The sequence below is a fragment of the Etheostoma spectabile genome, chromosome 4 (assembly GCF_008692095.1).
Source record: "Etheostoma spectabile isolate EspeVRDwgs_2016 chromosome 4, UIUC_Espe_1.0, whole genome shotgun sequence".
NCBI lineage: Eukaryota > Metazoa > Chordata > Actinopteri > Perciformes > Percidae > Etheostoma > Etheostoma spectabile.
The window spans coordinates 15,632,317-15,645,202 of NC_045736.1; the positions used below are offsets into that span (position 1 = coordinate 15,632,317).

Sequence of the window (12,886 nt, forward strand, 5' to 3'; positions counted from 1 at the left end):
CATAAAACATTGTCTTTTTTCTTCTGAAAACATAAAATTAACAATAGAACATGTATCCCTTATCAATAAAAACAAAGCATTAATCATTAACTAAAAACAGATTAAATTAGGAGTACAAAAAATAATCAAAATAAGGCAAAATAGTCATCGCTGCTTCTGTACATTTTTTTTCTTATTGCATCCCCCCTTTTCATTTTTGTTGCTATGAACAGTGCCAACAACTGCATAGCTTTAGCAGTCTTTAGCTCAACAGTCCGACCAACAATCATTTATATAATTAAAAATTGACATATCTAAACAAAATCAACAATTCCCATCAATAGCCATACACCTTAGGACCTTAGCTAATGTTAGCAATTAATTGCAGTTAAACAAAGAAAAAAAATATGTAATAATTGTTACAAGCCTAGGCATGTGCATCGTGACCTGTGTATGCATGTGTGCCTGTGAGTTAATGTTGTAATAAAGCTGTTTGTAGAATTCAACCCATAGGAGGTTTAATTGAATCTGCAATAGTATTTGCTTCAGTAAATGATAATGTGCACAGTACAATAGTCTTTGCCCCCGTTCTGTGCTATGATGAGTCTGCCACTTAGCTTCAAAAGCTCTGTGGTTTAATGAGCGAAATGCATATTATTTTGAATGGCGTATCTCAAATGAAACAAAAAAGTGTCCCAATTAAAAGAGAATTAATATTGTTTTTATGGAGATACTTCACCAGTCGGTAATATATTAGATTAGCTCATTTACTCCCATGACTTAGCTTCAATCCTATTTTGATTATATCCATTTTATAAAGTTAGAAGTAGACCGATTATTACACAAGAGCTTATGATCAAGGTTGATTATTTTCAGTGTAGCTCTGAAGAACCATAATGAGGGCGTTTAGCTGCTGCAGAGCGCTACTGTATTGTTCTAAAGTAAAGACAGCTGCCTTTCTTGTCCTATTGAACTACACAGAGAAGCTTCAGCACAATGCTGGCAATCTACTGTGGAAACATTGTGTTGCTGTGGGCCTGTGTGGAGTGTAGAAAGCTGGTGTTTGATTTTTAAAAGCTGGCGAGTTGCTGCTTCTGCCGGTAGGTGACAGCTCGCGTCTTCCAGATCTAGTCTCCGTGGAAACAGGAGAGTGGAGTTAGTAATGTGCTGTGATGAGTGGGAAAAGGCAAAAAGAAAGTGTGGAGGGGGAAGGGGGAAGATTATCGGGGGACAAAGGCAGGGATTATCTCGGCACATGCTACAATAGCACTACACACATCCTCTGCAAACGGGCCTGCCACTGGGTGCTTTGGATCACAGAACAAAGACAGGGTCTCCCACCCATCCATGCAGATCCTCTGTCAGAGTTAGCTAATGAGGACTACAATACCCAGCTGCCAGTTGCAAACCAACCAGGGACTTGGAATTAAGGGTCATTATTTCTCCTCATTATCGACTTTAACATTGTTGCCCACTCTGAGCAGGAGAGCCTTTTCTTATTATGAAGTAGTTTGTTACTGGATCTTGAAGTTCTGTCATTTACGCTGCCGAGAGGAAGGTGTAATATTGCAAGCAATAAGTAACATGCCATAGGTTTTCAACCTTATTTCCATTTCAAGTTATGTGCTATGTGAAGTCAATTAAACAGTTTTGAAGTTGGTTTGTTACTGTGTTGTTGGAATTACTATGGCGTTAGAACAGGGAGAAAGTTTGAGGGCAGTAAACTGAGACAGATGGAGAGAAATGGAGTACAGCACATGATGGCAGGATAAAACAGCCGAGCGAAGAGGAGAGATAAAAGGATGGCGAGAGAATGAAAGGTGGTGGTGGGGGGTGCCAATTGAAGCGACGAGGGTGCGAGGCGAAGTGAAAGTGAGTTTGTCTGTGATGTTTTAAAATTCTGGAGTGGAGAGTCCCTCCATCTGTTATTGTGGGACGGTTCTGACTCAGTGATTTCTATGATTGGCCTTAATCCCGGCCGAGTGGAGAAGACAGAATGAAGAGCTTAAAGCAGACTGCTCTCACTCTGACAGGCTCCACTGGCTGCTGTTGCTGCTGCTGCTGCTGGGGCTCATTGGTAAACTCAGTCCGCTGCCCCCTAATGGACTAACTGCTGCATGACACTGCACTTGTCTGCACTACTACAGCACATGGAGCAGGCCACAACACAGTGGTGACATTTTGATGTAGGAGCCATTAGAAACAAGTTTTCACTTAACTCTAAATGCATCTTGCAATGTCTGTAATAAGTATTACCTAATTATGTCTTCATGCAACACGAAAGCAATGCACTCTCTCGGTAAACATGGCATTAATGCTGCATCATCCTGATCCTTCATGTGTCAGTAGATGTAGTGAAGATGTAGTTTCTAGTGATGCTGGATCTGGATATTTTATTCAACAATGTGGGAAGGACCCTTAAGAAAGCTGTTCTATATTTAGACAATGCTTTTTTTAAAAAGAGCTTAGTGGCTTACCATTATGCCTGTCAGTGTCCACAGCAGCCAATCACTGTAAAATTTACTAAGGGTCTTCCCACGCCACGTTAGTCTCTCTGAGAAGGTCAAGTGACCTCAGCAGAGTCATTTCACAGTCTTTTTGTCCCCAAGGTGACTGAAGCGTTCCGAGAAACCGAGCTGAGGGGTTCATTTGGAGCATGTTGAGTACCTCGATTCAAGGCTGCAATCACATGTACAGACCGTGTCGTGTTTTCTCAAGTAGCCTCTCACTCAAACACACACATTGTAGGGCTGTGTTAGAGTGTCCCTCCAGATCACAAAGAAGACAATGTGGTGGTGTGTTGAGTGCCCTTTATGTAAATGCTCAGTAAAAGGGCCTAACAGGCTGCAGCAGTCTCAAAGACGGCCTAGTGTCGAGGTGGCGATCACCACAGCATGACGCTGTCCTGCTGGTGTGCTGTCATTCCCTTAGAAACAACATGACTTTGAGTGATTAAACTACTCCCCTCAGTTATGAACATTAAAGATCCTAATCACCTCATGCTGAGCTTTTTGTTATTCCACTCCGCTACCCCTGCTGTCTTGTTGCTCTATGAGAATATGTTCAGGGAGCGCGGCGTCTAACCATCAGGGTTCTTGAAAAGCATAGACATCACCAAGCTGCACAGCCTGCTGTTGTGCTGTTTGTACAATTACACTATCACCTGCACCATTATCCATGGTGTTTGCATACACGACCAACGCAATTGTGTGTTGTATAAGGCTGTGGACCTTGTGGAGGCACTTCACATGCCACTATCCATTACAGAGTTGTCTTTATGGTTCTTGACCTTGCTTGAAGGCTTGGTGACAAATAGCCCAACGTGATGCATTTTGTGTCAAGGTTAGAATGGCAATAACATTAGATGGCTGTGCTCATGATGTCACCTCTTCTGGTGTCTCTGTGACCATGTGCTGTTATTTGCTGTGTTGTGTGGGCCTGTACTGAGCTTATCTGTGCTGTACTGTGCTGATCTCACTATGCTCATCCAGTGCTCTAAGCTGCTTGGGCTCCAGCCACCAGCATAGATGATATATCCCTGCCCCCCTCCTTCCCACATCTCTCACTCTGATTCATTGGCTGTTTATGTTGCCCATCCATCTGGGCCAACACAGAGGAAGGAAAGAACACATGAAGACACATGGCTGTTTTGGAGCAGGGGACTGCATTAAGCTGCTAGAGAAGAGATAGGGTCCCAGAGAAATGGTGGCCTACCAAGGGAAGAGGGAGGAAAACATACCAAGGGAGAGGCAGCTGGAGAAACAGAGAGAACTGAAGAAAAAAAAAATGTGTGGGCTACTCAGGGGGAGAGAAATGGATTTTCTAAAGGGACAAAGTAGAGATTCTCACTGACAGATTAAATGCTGAGAAAAAGATTGAGCAAAGGGGATAAAATAGCTAGATCAAAGATCACAGCAGAGGGTTGGGAAAAGTAAAAGGTGGAAACCGTTCAAACAAATGCACCTTTTTTTTGTACGTCTTCAAAAATAACTTTGCATATTAATATAAAACATATTACATATTCTAGCTGTTTTGACAGAGAGTGAAATCATATGGCTTTTATTTGTATATCTGGAATTCAGTGATAATATTGTTGGCTCAGCTGCTCAATGTTTATCCCTAATTGAAAAATGTTGTGTTGACAGTTTTGCCAAGAGGTTACCAAAGTGGCGCTGCCTTTTAGGAAAATGTACCCTCATTTGGGAAAAGTCACACAGTCACTGTCCTTTCTTTTTTTTAAAGATTATTTTTGGGTGCTTTTTTTCGGGGTCGGGTCGGATTCAAACGTACATAGGGCGCACGCTCTTACTGGGTGAGCTAGAGGTCGCCCCATTACTGTCTTTTCTAATGGACTCTTTGGTAATAATTTCAGTGGGCTAATTAGATCCTCATTTCATTGTTTCAGTTGCCTATTGTCTCATTAGGAAATGAATGAAATCTTTTCGTTGTTATTTAAGGCTTGTTCAGGTGATTAAAAGCTCAACGAAAACGAATAAAGACACAGGGTTTGAAATGATCCAGATTTTCTGCTATTATGTAACAAATTAGGTTAGTGATATCACATTATGTACTTATTTTAAAACCATTAGGCTCCACTAATGTCCCTTTACAACATCTTTCAAGAGCCTGGACTGATATCACGGGCTGCTGTGTTTGTTGTGAGGAGGTGGAGCAGTATTGTTTTGTGTGTCTGTGAATGGGAGGGTCAGCTGAGATGATGTGGGCGTTACTCTTAATAGAAATAGGACAGCTTTTACCATAATGTTTGTGGTAGATAAAAAGCCTTCCATGGTAGGGGGCTGGTTCCTTTCATTGTGACTACACAAATAAATGAGCCCATACTGCAGCAGGGCTCTAAATAGGGTTAGTAATTTCAGAGCCCTGGGATTTTATGACTGATCAAACTATTCTGGGACGGGAACAAGATCACTCCCTAGATGCCTGGGGAAACCTAGATACTGAGGCACAAGAGTGAGGGCTGTAGGGATGGAGGGCGATGCTAAGGCTTCACCAGATTTGTCACTTGGATGACTTCCTATATGAGACGCCTATACTGTAAGAGTTAATCAGAAATAAGCCTGAACTGCATCATGATAAATGATGTTAGACTATTAAATGAGATTCGAATATTATGTTTCATATAATTCAGAACAACAAAAAATATTAATCAGCTGAAATTGGATTGGATGTCATTTCTCAATTGTGTGTGTGTGTGTGTGTGTGTGTGTGTGTGTGTGGTGTGTGTGTGTGTGTGTGTGTGTGGGTGTGTGTGTGGGTGGGTGGGTGGGGGGGGGGGGGCATTATATATTTGTTGGTTTCATGAAGGCATCCCTTGTCTATGCATACACCAATATGGTGTTTGTTGTCAGTCTATGTAGATGGAGAACTTTGGTGCATATTGTCCAAAAAATTGAAATGTGTGCATTATACATTGCATTATAAAAAGAATGAGATGTGAATGGTGTTTCAAATCTAAAACAGAGGCATATCAGTTTATAAACAATATTTATTGTGATAAATATTTAGTAGTACTTGCTTATAAATACAAGGCATAGTGTACAGACGTTTCAGTTGCCAACAAAGTCAGTCAAACCATGTTGCTTGAACTGTATTTGCATGTGAAAGTTACACAGCCTTGTATTTTGAACCACAGCAAACATTGTAGCTAATATCTGTTTCTTATCTAAAAGCATGCACAAATATATTGCCTGCTTGTTGGGAAACAAGGCAAGGTAAAGTACACAGCTTAAAAACCAAACTGCACATATCAAGATGGGTCAGTATAGACTTGGACTAGTGTGGATTCACCTCCACCTATGACAATGACAACTGTGCTTTAGCTTGATACTGGCACGAGTTTGCTTGCTTGCGTTGTGAGGCGCATGTCCGCGCTGTTCTCTGACATGCACTCACAATCACACCGAATAGACAACCTTTTGTACACAACTAAAGTAACAAGCCAATTTGGTAAAATGTAAGTAGAGTAAAGAAAGTAGAAAGTATTGATATTCGTGTTAAAATGTTAGGAGTAAAAGGAAAAAGTCGCCCAAAAATAAATAGTAAAGTAAAAATAAATGAAAAATCTACTTGAGTACAGTAACGAAGTATTTGTAATTCTCTGATGGCTTTGTAGCATTGAAATGGTGCCATGGGAGCTACGCTTAGAGAGGAGAGGCTTACCCCCTTGGGTACCAAGTACTAGAACTTTAAGAAGAACACTGTTTGGCGCTCCCGAATCCTCCAGCGGTACTAGTTTTTGTAGGGAACAAAGTCATCATCAACATCTCCAATCTGTTTGTCGCTCTCTCTCTCTCTATTTCACTCTCACCCACTCTCACTCACTCACTTACTCGTACACACACACACATCCACACACACACCCACACACACACACACACACATAAACAAATCAATGTTCTATTGACTTCTGACACTCATACTGCTGTTTTTGTGTTTCCTTGTAGAAACTGGCCAGGGAGGCGGAGCAGCTTCAGAAGGAGCATGTATGGCAAGACGGTGTGACGGTAAAGTAGGACATCTGCTCCTCTCCTTCTCTGAGACCTCTTCTTTCTTTTTCCTCTTCTTTTCCAGGCTATTTTACTTACTCCTTTAATGACAATGTGATCAGCATCACAGAGACAATATGGTAATAAAGCCTAATTTTATACAAGTGGAGAGAAAAAACAGTAAGACACATAAACACAGTTTTACATACGCACACAATAATTGCTTACTTTTGGGGGTTTTATTTTAATGGTCTTCAGTATTATGTAAGAGCCTTCTGTCTGTATTGTTTCACAGGCCACAGCAAGTTAAACATTGCATTAGATTGCGGCTGACCTTTAAAACACAAGAGCTCAGCTCTGAAAAAAGAAAGGAGAAAAAAAAGCGGAATTGGTATTACTATGGTCCGTGCGTTTGTCTCTGTGTGTATGTGAGCCTGCGTGCTCCACTGACTCTCAAATTTGCAAACACTCAAATGCCCCCATTTACATGCAGGCATACTGATGCACACAAACACACATATAGCCTTACCCGACAGATACACATGCACATTCCCTACTGTCATATCCTCTGTCTCCAGGGAGACGAGCTCGCTGTCATGGTACACTTCCCACAAATGGATTTTTAACCCAGTGCCTCCTGGGGGATATTTGAGAAAAGGCTTAAACTGATTTAAAACGAATAATTATGAGCCCTACTTCTCTGCAAAGTCCATTTTTATTCATGGTTGCTTACACTCTGGAGCTGTAGTCTTGGGGTGGCTGGGCTGCAACCCTCCAACTCCCCTGCTGGTCCAAGGGAGGGAGCTGCAGTGCAGCTGTCCCTTCATCTTAGGTCTGAGAGGGGTTGATGCCTGCCTCTCCCTGCCCCGCTCCGATGCACCTCGATCGGATGTGTAACCATGCAGGAAGTGGAGCCTGGGTCACAGTGACCACACACAGCACACCTGTTCATAAGTAGCTGCAGCCAATATGGCATCAATACTTCCTCAAGTGAAAAAGCCAGCATTCTCTTAAATCCAACACGCCCCCGCTGTCACTCTGTTTCTCATTTCTGTCTTTCTCTTTTCTCTTCTTGTTTCCATTTCTCTTTCTGTCCAGTCACCAGCCTCACACCAACCCTTATCCCCCGCACCCTCATTACATTCATATACCTTTTTTCTTATCTGTATGTGTCTTTAATCAGGTATGAAAACAGTTGGAAAATATCATATTGTTGCAAATACTGCAATAGAATTATAATGGTCCTCCTTTATTAATAATGTATTAAAGCTGATATAATTTCCCTTTATAATTAGGCCAGGTAATGCATCTCAGCAGGGTTGATTGAGCGAGAGAGAGAGAGAGAGAGAGAGAGAGAGAGAGAGAGAGAGAGAGAGAGAGAGAGATGCGCCACATCCTTGCAAGAATATTTTTCCTGTGTGTAGATTTTGTGCTTTCCTAATTTCTGTTTAGGTGAACACTCTGCTGACTGACACTCTAATTAGATTAGGGCTGCATGCTCTTTGGGCATATTAGGAGAAATGCGTTGCATCTTAAACTAGCGGGTGGAGCAGTCTGTCAAATGAAGAGAAAAGGTGTTTATGCATGAGTGACTGTGCGTTTGATAGAATTTGTGAGTACGTATGTGGGTTGGAAAAACGTCATGTGGTTGTTTGTGATTGTCGGCAAGCGGATAGGAGGATATTTATTTTCATGTGTTTATAAACGCCAGGTTTGTACCTGGCCCAGCCCATTTGCTCGCCTCACCAAACTAGTGACATCATAGAAATTCAATGATGCGCCTGTTCCGCATAGCGGCTGCCATCGCAGCTGTTAACGTAGCAATGGGAAGACCTCTCACTTTCTATCTCTCACACACACACACATTTTAGCTTTTTCCTGGTCTAACTACAGAGCCAGCTTTCTGACCATCTCGACGGCTGGAGATTATGGATTTCAAAATGTTGATAGTAACAACTGTTGCGATGGTCGTTTAGGGTTTTTAAATCCATTGGAATGAAATGGTGTGTGAAATAGACATTAAAGTGTTGGATTGCCGCTGATTTCTCAAGGTCAGGTGCCCATCCCTCTGTGATACTCGACTATTGTGTTGGCGACAGAGTCATCCCAAGGTGACACGGTCTTTCATTGCTGCTTTGCAATTCTCTATAGGGTGGAGGGAGTACCAGCAAATTCGCAGCCAAAAAAATCAAAACTGTTCTCTGTTTGGTAAACTGAAAACTGACAGCTAAAAATATTTACATAAAGTGTCAGCATTACGGCTGGGACGCTATGGATTTTTTCTAAAAATTGGCTTAAACTTTAAGCCTACAACATATGGTGCAGCTTGTCTAGCACCTTGAGCAGGCAGACAGGGCGACTCTGCAGTTCGCTAACTTTTTGCTCTCTCTACCAATAGAAGCCACTCTTTTTTAGGCTATAAAACTTTAATGTGTCTACCTCAGAGAAAAGAGAAATGTCTTTGCTTTCCTTTCCAAGTATGTTGTTATGTGTCATGGAATATTGCCCTCCTCCACTTGCGAAAGGCCGGATTTGCTCCCTTTTTTGATAGGTTTTGTTTAGAAAACCTTGAGTCCATGTAAGACTCAGTCATCAGACACATTCAATGTCATTAGAATCAATAAATCCATGTCATTAAACACAACGGGGCCGTGCACATGTGCAGGTTAAGCAGGGTTTTTTTGACCGTGATGACCGTGATGAGCTCAGACCCGCGGTAGGCGTCACGTGACCGCGGTAACCGTCCCAGCCCTAATCAGCGTATCATTTGACTTTTTCTATTTCAGCATAAGGTTATGAAACAATCCTTGGGCCTACAGTTTTCGCTCAATGTGTATAATGTTTAGGTAAGATTTAAATGTTGCTTGTCCATAGAGGAAACCAAAGTGCAACAACATCTACGTTAAGAAGGTCTACACTCAATCATTTTATGCCTTTGTGATCAATTGAGAAGGACAGGAAAGAGTAGAGAGTGAGGGGAGGACACGCAGCAAACGGCCGGGGGTCGGATTTGAACCCAGGCCACTGCCTAGGAATTAGCCAACACGGGGGCCACACTTATCATGAATACAATAATATAATTGTATTAACACAGTCAGCCAGCCATTAGCTAAAGAAATTTAGGATTCTAAGATGAGTTGATCAATAAGTTAATTAAGGCTGAAAGATCAGTTAAGAGTATGTGTTATTGTCCATCTAAATATTGAACGCACTCATCCAGAATGAGTTGGAATCTAGGGCTTATCAAAAGAGAAAAGTCTATTTGTTGGTATTACGTTGATGCCAGAAATTATTTTCAAGTAATGAATATTGACTTATATACTATTTTCCTTGAAAAGAAGATAAAATGACTAGAAGTGAAAAAATAAATAAATAAATGAATAAAATCTTATTCAACCAATGCTTTAGGTATTAATGGCTTGGAGAGTATAGGCAGCCCTGCTGAAATCATAGTTCAGTCTCTAAGTCAAGACTTGATTCAGTAGGTCTAATAAAAATTAAAAACTGACCTTGCAAAAATGTTACTTCCCTTACACACTGAATAAGACCTCCACAACTTGACCACGTAGACGGGTTAAATACTGAAGTCAAAGTTTTGTGTATGACGACCACATTTTTAGAGAAGTTAGATTATGTTTGTTGTGTGCATATCACTTTTACTTAATTACATTCATCATTAATGTTGGTGCATATTCATTATAAGGCTTTCTAAATATGCTACATTTGGTAGTAAAGGCAATGTGGAAGAAACAGGACCACATAAGGCTTGTGCACCATATGCCACCAGTTATATTGCCTGCTGGAACCAGCTTATTGTCTATGGCAAGCTGTTCTAACATGCATTATGACCATTTAAAATATTATAATGAATTAGCATTTTGACCAGCTTAATTGTAATTTCATTGATCTGAAACAAATGTTTCCAATAGTCATTTATGAATTGTGGAAATCTCCAATGGGAATCCAATCAGATATTACATGATAAAAGCTTCTTTGCATGTGTAATGCCATTATGGATACAGTATCTTAAAATCAATTCTGACCAGTAAAGATACATTTGGAGATATCTTGTCCCGACTGATCACAATGTTATCATGACCCAATAATGCATTTGTAGATATCGTATAGATTCTCTGTTAAAATTAGTTGCTGTGTATTTTTTAAAGTGATTGTTAAAAAAAAATGTAACCTAGGGAAAAAAGAAAACCTTGTAGATGCTTCTTTTATGTCTCTGCATGCAGTTTAAATGTATAATAAATGGTGAGCTTGGCTTGTTTAGCTCAGGTCATGCCTGTGTGTGGGTTTCATTGACAATGACTGATGCTAAAGGTTTAATATGCTATGTTAGCCTACAGTTAACAGATATTTTCACAAGGACAGTACAGATACAATCATCAGAATACTCCTTCTGTGGGAGAATGTACAGTGCTCAACAATTCTATTACACTTTTATTACTCGACTCAGCAGTCTAACCATACGTACACACCGCCACCGGCTTGAGCGTCTAAAGTTACTGGAAGCCATTCATTTTCAAGGGAAGCCGGCTTCTCTCGGCTGCAAGGAGCGGCAAATCTGTCGGCGTCGCGTTTTGGGCGTTTTGAGCATGTTAAGCGTCAATCTGAAAGTTGAAATTTTTCAACTTTATGGTAATGAGCTATGACGCGGTTCAGCGGCAAGCAGCGGCTAACTGCAACCGCCAATCGGAATATAGACGTCCTTTGCGCTTGCTGATCCCGGAGAAACAAACTATGTAAACTTTTGTTCCTACTAAAACGTTCATTCTGAGGACAAGCTCACAATCGCCGTTGCTGGGTTACCTATCTTTTAAGATATAACGTTGTTTGTACATAGGGACCAGTTCACGTCACCTGCCGGTGACATCATCTCGAATGGTCCACTCACAGTGAATCCTGCACGAGTCACTAGGTTAATCCGGCGGCTGCTCGCTCTGCCTGCAAGCCGCTATGGCTCAGCGGGACACGAGTGAGCTAACTGCTAACAGACCCCGCTGTGACCAATTAACAATACAACTTCTGTTAGTATGTAATTTATGAAAGGTTTCTAGTGTCAATGTATTGGCCTTGGCTGCGCGTGTTTCTCCCGGTCGGACAGAGAACGCCGCCACGTCAGAGCGGCCAACGTTTCAAAAAGCTTCCCCGTACTTTTTGACAAGCGTCCTTGGCGGGGCGGCCAGAGCTTTTTTGAAGCTCAAGTCGGTGGCGGTGTGTACGTACGGTTACTCACCTCTATGTTGCTTTGATTTTCCATTCCATTTTCCACTTTACTGTTTGCTAATGTTAGCTATATAATGGCTAGATAATGTGTCAATGTTGTCTTCGCAACTTGTTTCTGCTGCCCTTAAGTTGGGAAAAAACAGTTATTGCAGGTTAAAAGATGTATTTTCCTATTTTTACATGGAAATAATATCACCCTTCAACATACTATTCCTCCAAGCTGCACAGAGAGAGAGATATTAAAAACATTGCATAAACTAGTCTTTTCAATTCTGAAGTTGGCAACTTTGGGAAATTATTCCAAAACCAAACTATTTTGCTAATTTTACAAAATGGTCTGTGGTCAGCATCATTTTTAAGCTAATGATATGATCAACAATATTTTATGAGCTACATTATCTTCAATCAGTTGTTTACCCACTCATCCCCCATCATATACTGGCCACAGATGATGACCACTGTCGCTTAGCTGAAGGAGGGTTGACGCAAAGTGCAACACGTTGGAACACAGATACAAGATTGGATGAAAGGACGGAGATTGTGGAGATTGGAAGAAGACATGTGCTTTCCATCAGATTGTGATGTGGCAGCTGCTGTACGTTTGAAATGCATTAGTGCTAATAGCAGTGCCATTAGGGAAGAGAGAGGCACTCTGTTGATGGGTTGCCATGATGAAACCAGGGAGAGGGGGTGTCAAAGAGAGCCATGGACGGCGAGAGAGGTGTAAGTGAGTAAGCAAGTGAGTGAGGGAAGAAGGTATAAGAGACAGAGAAAACGGGAAACAGAGATGGAGCCATGTTCCAGGCCATTTACTGCAATCATCACTCTCTAATCAATCAGGCCTTTCATCATAGGATAACACAATCTCTCCTTTTCTTTCTCTTCTTCTCCCTTTGCCTTTTTCTCTCTTCATCCCCACTCAGCCACCCACTCGTATGCATAACATAGTGGTTATCATGTGACCTCTTTCTTGCTCTTCACACATGTACAGTATGTTTATCTGTACCTTTGTAGTACTTACAAATAATATTCAGACAGTACATCACCTACATTGTCCACCCCCACAAACCTAATAGCCTTTCCTGTTCTCAATCATCTTTTTTTATACTGTGGGGTTTGAAAGTTTGGGCACCCCAGGTACATTTTTTTTATTAATGTGCATAAAT

The 12,886-nt window shown here is 41.3% G+C and overlaps 1 protein-coding gene across 4 annotated transcripts in view; it reads left to right on the forward strand.

Moving 5' to 3' along the window:
- Window positions 1-12,886, forward strand: part of cacna2d2a (calcium channel, voltage-dependent, alpha 2/delta subunit 2a) — a 145,859-nt gene that overhangs the window by 66,477 nt on the left and 66,496 nt on the right. For all 4 annotated transcript variants that reach the window (XM_032514824.1, XM_032514825.1, XM_032514826.1 and 1 more), the window contains one exon: window positions 6,444-6,503. In XM_032514824.1, coding sequence (XP_032370715.1) covers window positions 6,444-6,503 — 60 coding nt within the window. The remainder of the gene's footprint in view (window positions 1-6,443; window positions 6,504-12,886) is intronic.